General features: G+C 36.8%; 1 protein-coding gene across 9 annotated transcripts in view; it reads left to right on the top strand.

The window, feature by feature from the left end:
• CLOCK (clock circadian regulator) overlaps nt 1–13,494 on the top strand; it is a 131,486-nt gene extending 117,992 nt beyond the window's left edge. For all 9 annotated transcript variants that reach the window (XM_057726667.1, XM_057726666.1, XM_057726671.1 and 6 more), the window contains 2 exons: nt 2,206–2,458; nt 8,228–13,494. In XM_057726667.1, coding sequence (XP_057582650.1) covers nt 2,206–2,458; nt 8,228–8,407 — 433 coding nt within the window. In that variant the 3' untranslated portion in view covers nt 8,408–13,494. The remainder of the gene's footprint in view (nt 1–2,205; nt 2,459–8,227) is intronic.
• Nucleotides 13,495–17,121: the final 3,627 nt, after the last annotated feature.

Genomic DNA, 17,121 nt, shown 5'->3' with positions numbered 1-17,121 from the left:
GAGAAGCCACCACGATGAGAAGCCCACACACCACAATGAAGAGTATGTGTGCTGCAACTAGAGACAGCTTGCACATAGCAGTTGAAGACCTCAACACAGCCAATAAATAAATAAATTAATTAATTAAGTAAAATACATTTGGCCCTGAAGTATATAATATATATATTTTAAGATTTGGCATGGGTTCAAAATAGATATATTTTGTCTTGTGGAACATATAAAGTATATGTATGTGCTAAGTTTAATTACAGTTATGTACTTTAAGCAGTTTATAATTGCAGTTGTGTCATGCATGCTAAATCTATAGTAGAGTCATATTTCAATTTCTTCACCATAATGACCAATGTTGGAAACTAACTTCATCTCACAGAAAAGGCAGATGGAAATAATATTGTTCCCTGAAGAGGCATCGTTTTTTGGTTATTGTTCTTTTATTAAAGACTGTGGAAGAAGGAAGGTGGGTGGGAGGGAATATTAATGAATTATGCTCCTTGATAAATTTATAAATTGAGGGTGCTTTTATGTAGTATTAGAATGTCATTTAGTTTTGAATTATGTTTGTAAGATACAACTTTCAATATGTAAACACTTATAAACCTAGACATTTTTTTAAAAAATTCCTTATGACAGCTTTAAGTTTATTTTGATTAGCAAAATGAACCATGTGTTACATATACCTAACTCCCAAGTACCTAGTAATTTTACAAAATGAAAAAAGTTGATATTTTTAACAGGTTTAAAAAGTTTTTATTGTGGTAAAATATACATAACATAATGTTTACTATGTTAACCATTTTCACATATATAGTTCACTGACATGAGTACATTCACACCATGGTGACAATTACTACCATTGGTCTCCAGAACTTTTTTCTTCTTCCCAAACTAAAAATCATTATCCATCAGATAATAACTCCCCATTCCTATTCCCCCTAGTCCTGGAAACCACCGTTACACTTTATAAGCACATAAGTCTATGAGTTTGACTACTCTAGATACCTCATATAAATGGAATCATATGTCTCTTCTAACTGGCTTATTTCACTTGGCATAATATCCTCAAGGTTCATCTATGTTAGCATGTGTCAGCATTTCCTTCCTTTTTAAGGCTAAATAGTAATCCATTGTAATGTATATACCACATTTTGTTGGTTCATTCATCTACTGATGGACATTTGGGTTGTATCCATCTTTTGGCTGTTTTGAATAGCTGCTGTGAACATGGATGTACAGCTATTTATTTGAGTCCCTGTTTTCAGTTCTTTTGAGTATATATCCAGAAATGGAATTGCTGGATCATATGGTAGTTATATTTTTAATATTATTGAAAAAACACCACCATACTGTTTTCCATAGTGGATGAACCACTTTACATTCCCACCAGCAGTGCACAAAGATTCCACTTTCTGCACATTCTTGTCAGCACTTTGATAGTAGTCATCCTAATGGATGTGAAGTGGTATCTCATAATGGTTTTGATTTGCATTTCCCTAATGATTAGTGATGTTGAGCATCTTTTCAGTGCTTATTGATCATTTGTGTATTGTCTTTGAAGAAATATTTATTCAAGACACTTGGCCATTTTTTAATCACATAGTTTATTTGTTGCTGCGTTGTAGGATTGCTTTCTATTTTCTAGTTTCTAACCCCTTATCAGATAGATGATTTGCAGATATTTTCTTCCACTCTGTGGAGTGCCCTTTCACTGTGTTGACAGTGTCCTTTGATACATAAACTTTTTAAATTTTGTTGTACAGTCTATTTTGTCTTTTGTTGTCTGTGCTTTTAGTGTCATATCCAAGAAATTATTGCCCAGTCCAATGTCATGAAACTTTCCCTCTATGTTTTTATGTTTTCTTCTAAGAGTTTCATAGTTTCAACATTTATGTTTAGGTCTTTAATCCATTTTGAGTTAATTTTTATATATGATGTAAAGGCCAAATTTCATTCTTTTGCATGTGGATATTGAAACAAAAATTTTGTATTTTTGTTTGTGATCATTTCATTTTGCTCTACACATTTTTGTTTCACCGGTATCCCAAAAGGAATCTTGAAAAACATGAAATAAAATTGGAACATACAGCTTTTAAAAAACTAAATTGGCAATATCATGGGTATTATCTTAGAGAAATAGTCACCCCACTGCCTTTCATAATGTATAGCTTGTACTTCTGACTCCCTTTTCCCTTTCTTTCCTCTTCACAGATTTTCTCAAGGTCAGCAACTTGTGACCAAATTAGTAACTGCTCCTGTAGCCTGTGGGGCGGTCATGGTACCGAGCGCTATGCTTATGGGTCAGGTGGTGACTGCCTACCCTACCTTTGCTCCACAACAACCGCAGTCCCAGACACTGTCAGTCACGCAGCAGCAGCAGCAGAGTTCCCAGGAACAGCAGCTCCCTTCAGTTCAGCAACCATCTCAGGCTCAGCTGACTCAACCACCGCAGCAATTTTTACAGGTAATTCTCCCCGTGGGGAAGCCGTCCCAAACCTATTCACTTTTATATAGTGAAATTAGGGATTAAATGAACATTTTTTAAGTGATCTGAAAAAATCCATAAAAGCTTATTGTACAACTTAAATTTCTGTAAAGGCTGAAAGCTTATCCGAGTTGGCTGTTTTCTCTTCTCTTGCTCTCTCTTTGGAAGACTTTTAGCCCTGCCATGGAGATACCCAATTATCTGAACTGCTGGATAAAATAAGCAGCTGCTTCCTGCCCATATCAGGGCACTTTAAATAGAGCTCTCTCTGGCTAGAGTTTCTGTAATTCAAGCAAAGGCACCTTTCTCTCTCCTCTTGTGGCCCATCAAGCTGTACTCTCTACAGGGCAGAGGTATCAAAAGGGATTTTTTTAAAAATTAGGCATTATCTTAAAGTATTTATTGGATTAAATTTTATAATAACTTTTTGGTTATAAATTAGTATCAGAGGAGATACACTGTGGAGGCACAGGCTGCCCTGAGATTGAGTTACTGCTGTACCACATACTGTGTGAACTTCTGCAGGTTTTTCAACTTGCTAAGATTTGATTTCCTCATCTATAACATGGAGGTGCTAGTACATCATATCTCATGGGCAAAAGATGCATGTAAATCACTGAGCATGGTGTAAGTAGCTTTATTTATGACTACTATCTTGATAAATGTATTAATAGACACTCAGATTAACCAAAATGCAGACACAGATCTCATGTGGGTGTATCAGACAGAATCTGCTTATCTAAAGGGTGCAGAACAAAGTCACCTAGATTGTGATCCTTAGCAAAGAAATCAGCAGGACAAATTTCTGGACTTGAGTACCCTCATTGCGGGTACACAGTAGCAGATTGTGGCATCTGAAAATCAAGCTTTTTCCTTACTGGTGTAAAAGGCCAGCAATTTTGTTTTTTCTCATTTTATTTATTTATTTATTTTTTTGAGGTACACCAAGTTCAGTCATCTGTATTTATACACATATCCCCGTATTCCTTCCCTCCCTCGACTCCCGCCCACCCTCCCCGTCCTAGTCCTCTAAGGCATCATCCATCCTTGAGTTGAACTCCCTTTGTTTTGTTTTTTTGTTGTTGTTGTGTTTTTATTATCTTTTTTGGGGGGTACACCAAGTTCAATCATCTGTTTTTATACACATATCCCCGTATTCCCTCCCTTCCTTGACTCCCCCACCCCTCGAGTCCCCCCCACGCTCCCCGCCCCAGTCCTCTAAGGCATCTTCCATCCTCGAGTTGGACTCCCTTTGTTATACAACAACTTCCCACTGGCTATCTATTTTACAGTTGGTAGTATATATATGTCTATGCTACTCTCTCACTTCATCTCAGCTTCCCCTTCACCCCCCGCCCCCCCAAACCTCAAGTTCTCCAGTCCATTCTCTGCATCTGTGTCCTTGTTCTTGTCTTGTCACTGAGTTCATCAGTACCATTTTTAGATTCCATATATATGAGTTAGCATACAATATTTGTCTTTCTCTTTCTGACTTACTTCACTCTGTATGACAGACTCTAGGTCTATCCACCTCATTACATATAGCTCCATCTCAATCCTTTTTATAGCTGAGTAATATTCCATTGTATATATATGCCACATCTTCTGTATCCATTCATTTGTTGATGGGTATTTCGGTTGCTTCCATGTCCTGGCTATTGTAAATAGTGCTGCAATAAACATTATGGTACATGTTTCTTTTCGGATTATGGTTTTCTCTGGGTATATGCCTAGGAGTGGGATTACTGGATCATATGGTAGTGCTATTTGTAGTTTTTTAAGGAACCTCCAAGCTGTTTTCCATAGTGGCTGTACCAACTTACATTCCCACCAGCAGTGCAGGAGGGTTCCCTTTTCTCCACACCCTCTCCAACATTTGTTGTTTCCAGATTTTGTGATGATGGCCATTCTGATCGGGGTGAGGTGATACCTCACTGTGGCTTTGACTTGCATTTCTCTGATGATGAGTGATGTTGAACATCTTTTCATATGTTTGTTGGCCATCTGCCTGTCTTCTTTGGAGAAATGTCTGTTTAGGTCTTCTGCGCATTTGTGGATTGGGTTATTTGCTTTTTTGGTATTAAGCTGCATGAGCTGCTTGTATATTTTGGAGGTTAATCCTTTGTCCATTGTTTCTTAGGCAACTATTTTTTCCCATTCTGAGGATTGTCTTCTAGTCTTGTTTATGGTTTCTTTCGCTGTGCAAAAGCTTTTCAGTTTCATGAGGTCCCATTTGTTTATTCTTGATTTTATTTCCATGATTCTAGGAGGTGGGTCAAAAAGGATCTTGCTTTGATGGATGTCATAGAGTGTTCTGCCTATGTTTTCCTCTAGGAGTTTGATAGTGTCTGGCCTTACATGTAGGTCTTTAATCCATTTTGAGTTTATAGTGTCTGGCCTTACATTTAGGTCTTTAATCCATTTTGTATTTTTGTGTATAGTGTTAGGAAGTGTTCTCATTTCATTCTTTTACATGTAGCTGTCCAATTTTCCCAGCACCACTTATTGAAGAGGCTGTCTTTTTTCCATTGTATATTCGTGCCTCCTTTGTCAAAGATAAGGTGCCCATATGTGTTTGGGCTTACTTCTGAGTTCTCTATTCTATTCCATTGATCTTCCTTTCTCTTTTTGTGCCAGTACCATACTGTCTGGATCACTGTGGCCTTGTAGTATAGTTTGAAGTCAGGAAGCCTGATTCCACCAACTCCATTTTTCGTTCTCAAGATTGCTTTGGCTACTCGGGGTCTTTTGCGTTTCCATACAAATCGTAAGATTTCTTGCTCTAGTTCTGTGAAAAATGCCATTGGTAATTTGATCGGGATTGCATTGAATCTGTAAATTGCTTTGGGTAGTACAGACATTTTCACGATGTTGATTCTTCCAATCCAGGAACATGGTATGTCCCTCCATCTGTTTGTGTCATCTTTGATTTCTTTCATCAGTGTCTTAAAGTTTTCTGCCTACAGATCTTTTGCCTCCTTAGGCAGGTTTATTCCTAGGTATTTGATTCTTTTTGTTGCAGTGGTGAATGGGAGAGTTTCCTTAATTTCTCTTTCTGCTCTTCCGTTGTTAGTGTATAGGAATGCAAGAGATTTCTGTGCATTAATTTTGTATCCTGCTACTTTACTAAACTCATCAATTAGTGCTAGCAGTTTTCTGGTAGAGTCTTTAGGGTTTTCTATGTATACTATCATGTCATCTGCAAAGAGGGACAGTTTTACTTCTTCTCCAATTTGGATTCCTTTTATTTCTTTTTCTTCTCTGATTGCTGTGGCTAAAACTTCCAAAACTATGTTGAATAATAATGGTGAGAGTGGACACCCTTGTCTTGTTCCTGTTCTTAGAGGGAATTCTTTCAGTTTTTCTCCATTGAGAACGATGTTGGCTTTTGGTTTTTCATATATGGCTTTTATTATGTTGAGGTAATTTCCTTCTATGCCCATTTTCTGGAGAGCTTTTATCATAAATGGATGTTGAATTTTGTCAAAAGCTTTTTCTGCATCTATTGAGATCATATGGTTTTTATCCTTCAATTTGTTGATATGTTGTATCAAATTGATTGATTTGTGTATATTGAAGAATCCTTGCATCCCAGGGATAAACCCCACTTGATCATGGTGTATGATTTTTTTAATGTGCTGTTGGATTCTATTAGCTACTATTTTTTTGAGGATTTTTGCATCTATATTCATCAGTGATATTGGTCTGTAATTTTCTTTTTTGGTGACATCTTTGCCTGGTTTTGGTATCAGGGTGATGGTGGCCTCATAGAATGAGTTTGGGAGTGTTCTGCCTTCTGCAATATTTTGGAAGAGTTTGAGAAGGATAGGTGTTAGCTCTTCTCTAAATGTTTGATAGAATTTGCCCGTGAATCCATCTGGCCCTGGGAGATTTTTAATCACTGCCTCAATTTCCGTACTTGTGATTGGTCTGTTCATTGTTTCTATTTCTTCCTGGTTCAGTCTTGGAAGATTGTATTTTTCTAAGAATTTATCCATTTCTTCCAGGTTATCCAATTTATTAAGGCCAGCAATTTTGAATGTAGGCTAAGCCTAGATGTGTGCTGGATACCATTCCATGTATGCAGAGCACATATCTTGAGTTTTAAAGTCATACTATATACAACATATAGTATGACTGGAAGATTCACTATTATACTGTTTACTCAGGCAAAAATGTAGTGTTAATTTATCACCACTGGTGTTCTGGTGCAAATGTAGTTCTTAACTTGGTGATGTGCTAAACTAAGAGAGGTTAGTTGCCTAAATATCTCTGAGAGTCATACAGCCCCTTATACTTTAAGCCTATAGTGCAGCCATTAATGACTGGATTAGCTATTGTTATAAAAGAATTAATGACAAGAATTTATAATAAGTTATAAACTATTCTATAGGGGAAATGTATTCAATGAGAATTAAGCAAAAGCTTAGGAAAGGAGAAGACTTGCCTTAAGAGCTCAGTTTTCTAAGTCTCTTGGGGAACAAGGGCTCTTAAAAGAATAAACATTCTCTTCCACTTTGAAGAAAAAAAAAAAACATTCCAAAGACCATGGGACCACTAAAGAAAAAGATAGGCAATACCCTTTAGAAATACACTCATATGTGGATAGAAACACACGATTTGTCTTTTCTGATTATGTAACACCTAGTTCCAAAATGTACCTCTGTTGTGACCCTTTAAGGCTCCATAAACATCCTGAGTTCTTTACCTTACAAAAGCTTTTCCTAATAACAAAGAGAAAAAGACAATGTCTCCAGGTCCTTAGCAAAGCTTAATGGCGTTGAAGGTTCAAAGATCTGTCCTTTTGTGTGCATGTGCAGGTGGCCTTCATATACAGTTGCAGAAATCACCCATCACAGTTCTATTTTAAAATAACGAACTCTGCATCAAGATGTATTGTCAGTAGCAAGGAGAGACTTTCATTTTCTTTTGGCTAGTTTCTTTATATCTCTAGAAGGAGCATTTAGGCAAAAGAAACTGATGTTCATGGAGTTGACACTTGCCCAAGGCCACACAGCTAATAAATAGCAGAGCAAAACTCAAAGCCAGGGCTCCTGAATTCAGATCCTGTGCTCGCCTTTTTTGTTTTGTTCTTTGTTACGTCACACTATAGGATATAAGTCTCTAACTTTGCCCTCATTTTTATTGTACTTTTAAGTAATAATAATGTTAATATTTAATCTTCCAAAAAACCCAGTGTGGGGTGGTACTATGATTATCCTTATTTTGTAAATAAAGAAACTGAGGCTCAGCGATGTAAATAGCTTGACCAAGTTACACATCTGGTAAACAGGGCAGCCAGAGTTTGAACCCAGGCAGTGTACCTCAGGGCCCAAGCTCTTGGCCACTGAACTACTGCTCTAACAAATCAAAAAGGCCGTGCAGAAGGCATTTTCTGTTTGACCTCACAATGCTCATGTTTCATATGCTCTTAGTGATGCTTGAATTGTATCATCTGGTTAAATGTGGTCTTTAATATAAAGTGAAAGAATATCTGTGGTTTGTCTTAGGACATAGATTGCTTTCTGTATCATGAAATCTCTAGTACAGTTTCCTTTTAAAACAATGGAATTCTATTATACTTTCAGAAAGAGGGAAATTCTCATATGTATTTTCCAAAATAATATTTTTAAATGAGAAAGCAAAACTTATGTACAGATTTTGTTCCTGTGGAGAGTTTGAGTAAATCTTAATGTAGACAGTGCAGTGGGGGTAAAGCAGTGCTGCATAATCCATTTGTGTTTTTAGACTTCTAGGTTGCTCCATGGGAACCCTTCAACTCAGCTTATCCTCTCTGCTGCATTTCCACTACAGCAGAGCACTTTCCCTCAGTCACATCACCAGCAACACCAGTCTCAGCAACAGCAGCAGCTGAGTCGGCACAGGACTGACAATTTGACGGATCCTTCCAAGGTTCAACCACAGTAGCACACGTGCTTCCTCTCTGCCTTCAAGGGAGGAAGGGGGTGGCCCATAAAGAGTTGATCAGATGATCTGAGGATAGGATGAAAAGTTGCAGTGGTTTCATGAGATGCAGTATTGAGTGTTCTAGTTCCTGGAATTAGTTAGCAGGGAAAATGCTGCCTAGTGCTGCAGATGTACATTAAATACCAGCCAGCAGGAGATGATCATAGGGTCATAGCCAATTCTGACAGTGTTTTACTTGCCCAGATATTTTTTTGATGGAAAAAGAGTATATTGCCAAATGTTAAGAAGCTCAGCTATGAAACATGACCTCCAGTGAATCAGAAAGGCACTAACAATGTTAGTAACTTTGAGTGGTTCTGTGCCTGTTTCCGAGTGTTACAGAGGATACACCACTGCCATGTCAGGGGTTTGCTTACAATGATGCCATGAAGACAGTCCAGTAGATTCAGTAGGCCCCCTTCCCCAACCCCTCTCCCTTTTTGGATAATGATGGAATAGTAATTAATTTCAGAATGTTGTGTGGGTTTAAATTCTCTATGTACAGATGCTGTAAAAATAATATTATGTATATGTCTGGATAAGAGAAAGCAAAACATTTTGTATGCTGCATGAAAGCATTATCTCCTCCTTTAGGTATGAGTACATTTCCTTAGATTCTGACGCCATGTGCAAACTAATGCATCCTCTTTGCCCTTTTGTTTACAATATGGTAGTATTCTACTCTTCCGGGGCACAAGTGGTTTTTTTGTTCATACTTTGACTGTGATGTCACAGTTTGTTCGGTGAGGTATGATGTGCTGCTGGGAATGGATTTTTTTTTTCAGGTTAAATTATTTGAAACAGGATTTTCAAGTTACACAGAAATATCCCTCATTTCATTATTTTTCAATTATGTTTGAAAATAGGATTTGCACTGCTTTATTTTAAGATGGTTGGGAGTTTTGATCACATATTTTGATCTAGTTCGTAGTTGGAAATAGTTGTGTAAACAGTTTTTAACAAGCCTGAAAGTGATTTCAAGAATGTTTCAGTTATAGGAGTGAATTTGCACACAGAATATTTTAGGCACTTTTTAACATTCTCACTGGTGGGAATTTTAACTTTTAGGATTTGTTGGAATCTTTTTATTATCCTCCACAATTTCAATGCTTCTTTTAGTCAGAAATGATTCAGGGTTATTTGAGGAAAAAAAAAAAACCCATAGTGCCTTGATTTTGATTCAGGTGATAACTCACCATCTTGAACTCGTTGTCTGGTTTCAGTAGCAGTTTTGAAATCTTGGTACATTTTTAAAAGCATGTGGGTATCAGTTGCCATTAAATTCCCAATGAAGACTACTTTGAGTCTCTTGGTTTAGAGGTACAAATAATTTGTAAATAAAAGATGACATCCTGATGATACTATCAGAGTTACTAATGTGATCACAGTTGTTTTCCTAAATCAGTATTTTCCTTAAAGCTATGTAGTCATTTAGGAATTACCAGTATTTACTCAGTGTCATCTTAAAATCCTGTAAAGAAAAAAGAAGGGGTAGCAATTGACTTTGCCTTCACTACAGCATTGGAATATTATAGCTCACATGCTTCATAAACATGAACTAAGATTTCATTTGGTAATATCATATTCTAAAGGCAGTAAGTTCCAACCAGAATTACATACATTTAAAAAAAAGCATTTTATAGATTTCATGGTACTAATAATTAAATTTATAACTATAGAACAAAGGAAAATTAATGGGAAAATATCTTATTAGAATATCAAAAATTATTACTGAGGAAAGGGAAGACAGCAAGCTGTAATAAATCAAAAATGACCTTAAAATGTATAACAGAATTGAGATTGTTAAACAGAAAAGATTTCAGCAATGAAAATAATCTAATACAGAACTGCTAGATAAAGAAGTCAGGAGAACTCTCAGTTGGTTCTTAAGACTTTTCTTTTCTCAGCTTTGCTATCATCCTTAAGGGATATACTTTGTCTTTCTGTAGAAAACCATACCTGGCCACACATTAATTAGAAAATTAATGTTGAAAACAACCAAAGAAAGTTGGTACCTACCCTTCTACAAAAGAAGTGTTACTAGATGCCAATCAGTAATTAACATATCAAGGAGCTCCTCTTCTAGCTAAATGATCATCCAGAAGAGATTTCTGACTTCTTCATGAATGTCAAGAATAGATGTCAGAATATCTGTGTTCTTGAGCATGTGTACATGTGGACAACATTGATGTTGTCGAGTATGGCAACAGTGTTTTCTTCCCCTTTCAAATTGCCTTTCTTAACCTTATCATGCCATTCCATATTTATATCTGAGTTGTGCCTCATTTATTTATTGGCAATATGTAGTGATATGGATTTAGCAAACAAAAAATATGACAAACTATTATATTAAGGTTTATCCTCTAAGTTCCATATGTAAAAAGAAAGGTGGTGAACTGTGAGTACTGTGTACTCAGGTTAACACAAGCAAAGCATAAGACAAGCCACAAGCTAAATCTGTAGACTGTTTATTTACATTCTCCTCCACCAGTCCCTTCAAGTATTTTTCCATCCTCACAAATATTTGGGAAAGAAAATTAGACAAGATTTTGCTTTATAATTCCTTTTGTTCCTCACAGCTCATTTTTTTCCTGCTAAGAATTGATTGCTGCATTTAAAGGAGCAGCTGGCTGCTTTTCTTTTGCTGTCAGAATGAAGGTTGTATCAGAAGAGCTAGTTAACTGGCTTTTAGCTCCTTCTTTTCCTTTGTTTTCCTGCTGCTTCCCTGGAACTTGGACTGCAAAGCAGCCCCTGCCCCCTCCTCCCTGAATTGAGACTTGAGCATCCTGATGAAGATTCAGCAGTTGCCTGTTCTTCATTCATTTTTGTAGCCAAAGTTGTTAATTAAAATCCAAACCTAAGTCATGAAAAAATACCAAATAGGAACACCTTTCAGCTACTTAAAAATCTTATCTTCCCTCTGCTTTACTCTGATAGATATTCAGTTTTTCTTAAAAAAACTTTATTCTGGGTGACAGTCGTTAGGTGTTACCTTCGTTGGACTTCTGTGGCACTGGGTGAGTCACGCTATTGTGTTAACACCTACCAGTGAGGATTGTAAGAATTAATAAAGGTTGCTGCCGAGAGTGGTCTCAAACCAGAACCAAGACATTTAAAAGTACTTTGTTTTTCGAGTGAAAACAGGCAGAAAAGCAAATACGGGGCATGGTGGGGGTAGCGTGTAAGTAAATACTACAGTTCAGTCTCCCAACTCTGTCCCAAGTGGAGGGGGGAACCGGAGTCCTGTGCTCTGCTCTGTCACTAAAATCTGGTTTAGGAATGTACTAGTAATAAAAGGATGCCAGTGACTTTGACTAGTTTGTTATAGAATACTCAAAGCAGATTAGTGAAAGTGTTGTTGGATTTCCTCAGAAGCGCTCGGGTTGTTGGTCATTGCCTTAAAGCAGTCTGCTTGCAGTTAGTTAAGGGCACTGTGTGTTGAAGGGAGATGAACCCTTGTTCAAGAAGCCTTAGGAAGGGGCCCCTTAAAATAGTAACTCTATTTGCCTGCTCTACACAGACGGGTGAAAATTATTTTTAAACTGGATATTACTCGACGTGTTTTAAAATGTTTCCACTACATTGAGGTAAACTATTTTTTTTTTTTAAAGTGGACTGCAAATAGCATTTTGCTCTGGTATTGCTCATTTCTACTTTTTTTTCTTTTTCTGTATTTCTCTGGTGATTGAACGTTTGTTGACAAACATTTGTGTAAAACTCATTCAAGTCTATAACCTTTCCAATATCTGTGACCCTGTTCTTAGTCCCTCGGGAGTCAGTGTTGGAAGGTTTAAACACTGGATATTATTATTGCTGAGTGAGTCTAGCCAGGAATAAGCTGATGGAATTTTTAAACGGAGGAAAAGAAACAGCACAAAGGCACTTGCCATTTTATAGCGATTGGAGAAAAAGAGTCTTTTGTTTGGGGGGGGTGAGCATTCTTCTAAAAGGAGCTTCTGAAGTAATTGCAAAGGAAAAGAGTTGACTATTTTTATAGCATATTTAATATATTTGTATATAACTATGAATATAATAGGAACCCTTCACATGCCTCCCCACTTTTCTAATTTACTTCCCCTTTTGCCATAGCCCTAGCATAGCCTCATCTGCATGGGTAATGTGCCTATTGTCAGCCTACCAAGAGATAGTGCTGCTGCTTTCTGAGACAGGTGAGAAGACCCAACTCTCATGCCTGGGGATCCTTTATATAGGAATAGCACACACTTCGCAGACAACACACCACAGTCTAAAAGCATCATTTTAAAAGGTAACAAGCACTTTATTGCAATTATTCATTTTGATAAAGTTTATTATCTTAGATATTACCATTTCTAAAGGATCCCCAAATCATCACTTAGGTGAAATTTTTAAGTGACACATTTCTGAGAAATGTTTAGATCCAGTGAACCATAGTAGGTTTATGGGAGTGATTTCAAGGTAGCCAAATGAACTTTGGCTTTTGTTTCGAATGTGGTGGGAGTCAAGAGATTGTAGATGCCTAGTTCCATTTAGACACTATTGTAAACCTATCTTGCCTATTGTATGGACACCAAAAGAGACCAATGAGCCTGTTTATTTTCAGAGGTCTAGGAAAATTGCATCAGTGTGAATAGATGTATAGAACTAACCTAGAAGTGATTGGTAGTCATATTTTAGAATACAATAATTTCAAGAATTATTCTGAGTGTTTTAAATGTGTTCTGAAATGTTGGCATGTCATTTCAGTGTTTCCATGTGAATTGCTCTTGTAATAGTTTTGCACAAAAAGGACTGAGAAAGACTACTTTGGTTGAAGAAAAGGAAAAAAAAATAATTTGGTCGTATTTTAATGTCTCCTGTGGAAACACTGGGGATGAATTTTGATGGTATACTTATTAATTCAGGATGTTTGAAACAGTATTGAACAGCTCACAAGAAGTTAAGCAAACGTGGATATTGAAAAATTAAAACACTTTCTTTCCATGTGACTGTTTTGCATACTTTTTCCCCATGTCATAATTTAACACTACATTCCTTGTTTTTCTTAAATAAAATAATACTTTGCAGGTTCTGTTTTTGAGTATTTAACAATATTTTGTAAACTGCCTGGCTTTTCCTAGGGAAATGTTCTTTATTGAAATAGGACATAATTTATGAAGAAATATTAAGTGAAATTCCATCACCACCACCAGCAAACACTGAGGTGCTGCATTAAGTGACAATCAAAATAGTATTTATGGAAGAATTTAGAAAGTGGTTTTAAAGAAACAATTGCTTTGAAAGCAGTTTTCTGGGTTTCTTGAATAAAAATGGCTAAATGTATTTATTTATATTTTTAAATATCTTTGTGTTCTCTTTTCTCATCAGAGTGATTTCACAGTGTCATGTATTTAGTTGTGGTTTGTTTTGTTTTGCCTCGTAATCTTCTGTGCGGAGGACTGGTTCTTCCTACCTGGGGTGCAGTCCTTAGCCCTCGTGGCGCCTCTTCATGGCGATCCGAATCTGTTCCCCTTCAGGACAGCAGTGGAGCCCCAGTCCAGACGCCCCTGTGCTTCCCTCCTGTTCTCAGCTTAGATAAGAAAGTAAAGGTAACTCCTTTCAGATCTGCTTCATATAGCTCCAACTTTTTTCTAGTTTCACTTGTTGCCTTTTCTATTTTGTGGGCACTTTTTATATGGTAACTTCCCCAACACAGCCAAAGGCCAGTATGACAGAACCCATGGCAGACATTGCCTCTGTTTTGCCAATTTGGGAAAATGTTATTAAAACAATCAGCATTTTCTAATGGCTGTCATTATCATATCCATATTAAAATCCATCTAAAGTCCTTAAATATAGGTGGAACACTGCAAACTCTTCTACAAAAAAGTGTTTGCTGTCTTTATATAGTGTAATGTTGCTTGGTCCTTTAAAAACAAAGCCAAACCAAACCTCCATCCACAGCACTATCCAATAAAGCAGTGTTTGAACATGTGCAGCCTAGAAATTTGAGGGTACTTCTCGCTGGTCTGCACTGGAACAGAATTCTCCACCTTAGGACTCCCAGAGCAGTTCTTGAGTCCCACAGGCCAGTTCCAGAGCACACTCTAGCTTTTGGGATCCCTTAGAGAATGGTAATTAAAGCAGGTCAACCACAAGCTGGATATAAATGATATAAAAAATGTTTCTTGACTCTAAGGGTTAAATTGGAGATATGATGTTCTTTAAATGTATGCTTTTAAGTTTCTGAGGAAACAAACTGTGACATCGCTTTAAAAACAACATTCAGATGTTTTATGTTGTACGTTTTGAGTTGGCCTGTACTGGTACAGATTCACTGCTGGCAATGGTAGTGCCACTACTGAAGAGCTAAAATGTTAGCAAAGCTATGTTATCTTCAGATTGATGCATTATGTAACTAGGCAATCATCATCAAGAAAAAGAGAAAAATTTTGGCCAGGAAATGTCCTTTTCCTTTATAGATGTCAGCCAGCACAGCTGTAATTTAGGTCATCCTGGGATTATTTTGAGATGTTTTATCATGGTGTAAGTTGGGGAAGGCCCTCAGTATGGCACCTGCACATTCATTTGATGTAAAGACTGAAGCCCAAAGACGAGTTAAATTCAGTGCTGTACTGAAACCAGTTAGTGCAAAAAAAAAAAAGGTTTCATCTCTGTAAATTTTTAATTGTTAACGTCAGTTGGTAGTTGTGAAAACACACACCAAATTCTAATGTTCTGTGTGGTTCTTAGTGTGCTACTCTTGACATTGATGTGCTGTTCTTACTGCTTGGTTCTTGGTTTTAAATTAAAGTTAGATGTAGCCTGTCATTCTTCCTTCTGAAAGGGTGGAGCTATAAATGGCTAAGAATACCTTTTTTTCTAAAGCAAACATTTCATTGAAATCCAGATTGATTTATGAAAACAAGACTGACATTATCCAAGTAATATCTTCAGCCCAAATCCTAAATTATACAGAAGCACGATGGGATAATGAATGGTTTCAACGGTGCTATATTACGTTCTCTGCTGATTTTCATGAGCTATGTTTGGAAATACAGTGCTGTATAAAATGTGGATCATTTTGTTACTAATTTAATATTGCCATTTTAATTTCGTGTTACAATTGGTTACACTTGTTTCTCAAAGCTATCCTTTGAGAAGAGATAAAATGTGTTATTAGCCTACCTCCACTCAGGCCTCTTGCTGTATGATCATTTTTCCAGGTTATGATGTGCACAGTTTTTAAAAACTATATGTATTATTATTATAATGCTCTTTCTCATAGACTTGTATTCAGAACCTAAAATTATAGTAAAAGAGCCAAGCAGTAGCATTGGGTTTTTTTATAAATGTAAAAATAGATTCAGACTTTGTTTCCTTATTCAGTTTTAAAAATAAAAAATACCTCAGTGCTATGTTTTCCAGTATCACCTGCATTTCTCAAGAGAAAAAACAAAATAACACCTGCTTTATGTGGCACATAACTTGTAAGAATCACATTATTTTGGATTTTAAAGAATATTAAATATTTTAAGATCACTACCAATGACATTTCCCTCTTTTTTATTCAGCAATGGAGTGTAACTGCATTAACAATTTTTACCTTGTAGCTAAGGTCTGAGATGCCAAATTCTCCGAGTGGTTGTGTCCCGTTACAAGATTGTGGTGCCTCAGAAAGCTTCGCTGTTATTTGCTGTTAAGCCGGTGCTGGCACTAGGCTGCCTGCAATTCCAGGTGTGGGCTGTGATGGCACCAGCTACTTTCTAAGAAGGAATTATCCTTTACTGTTGGAAAGGAAATAATGCAATTCCTCACTTAACTCTGTTCGTAATAATCTAAGGCAGTAGTGGGGTATTTAACTGTAGAGAATTCTTGTGTAGTCTAGTTTGGGGATTTAACCTGAGATTTCTTTAAAGTGCTTTATCTTAATTCATAGACATTGTGCTTTTCTACTCTGTAATACACACTTTTCATGGTAGAGAACTTAAAAGTTTCTAAAAATGACTTTTTCAGAAATATGTGAATTGCTGCTTTTTCACTGACAACTACTTTTAGATCTCCTCACAGTAATGGTTAGCTGTCTTTCCCACAGAGTTACTACTGCAGAATGCTTCATCAAGAATACTGGGTGATTAACTAGATTATTTCCCAATCTCTTCAAGTTACAAAATGACTATACATTGTGGACTTTGTAGTAGCTCAGTAAACCTGACTTGCTCTGGGTCTACTGTTACACTTCACACAAGGAACGTGCAGGGGTTTCTATAGTAATTGTCCTTCAGGTCTGTAGAAGCTTCTGATGGCAGTGTTACTGTGTATGGTAATAGAGCATATCAGGCTGGGAGAAAACAGTTATGCTGCTCGGATGGAGCAGTTGGTACTCAAGCTGGAAGAGACTTAAATGACAGTGATTACTGAAGTTGCTATGATAACATGAGGCGGCCTTCACCATGATCAGTGATTAAGGTCTCTGGGACTAAACTGTCCGGTTTGACTGCCTGCTGCTCTACCATGTAACCCTGGGTGAGTTAGCCCTTTTATTTTCAACTTTATATTAGTACCTACTACCTCACAGAACTGGGGGAAGGTTAAGACAGTGTTTTAGAACAATGCTTGGCTATTTTTTGTATCGACTTTAGAAACTGGTCTATAAATATTAATGATTTGATAAATTAGAAAGTTATGAACTTGCGTAACACACAAGGAAAAACAAG

Source organism: Hippopotamus amphibius, chromosome 3 (genome assembly GCF_030028045.1).
Source record: "Hippopotamus amphibius kiboko isolate mHipAmp2 chromosome 3, mHipAmp2.hap2, whole genome shotgun sequence".
NCBI classification, from domain to species: domain Eukaryota; kingdom Metazoa; phylum Chordata; class Mammalia; order Artiodactyla; family Hippopotamidae; genus Hippopotamus; species Hippopotamus amphibius.
The sequence above is the reverse complement of the archived record's forward strand: the minus strand, read 5'-3'. Positions and strand labels throughout refer to the sequence as shown.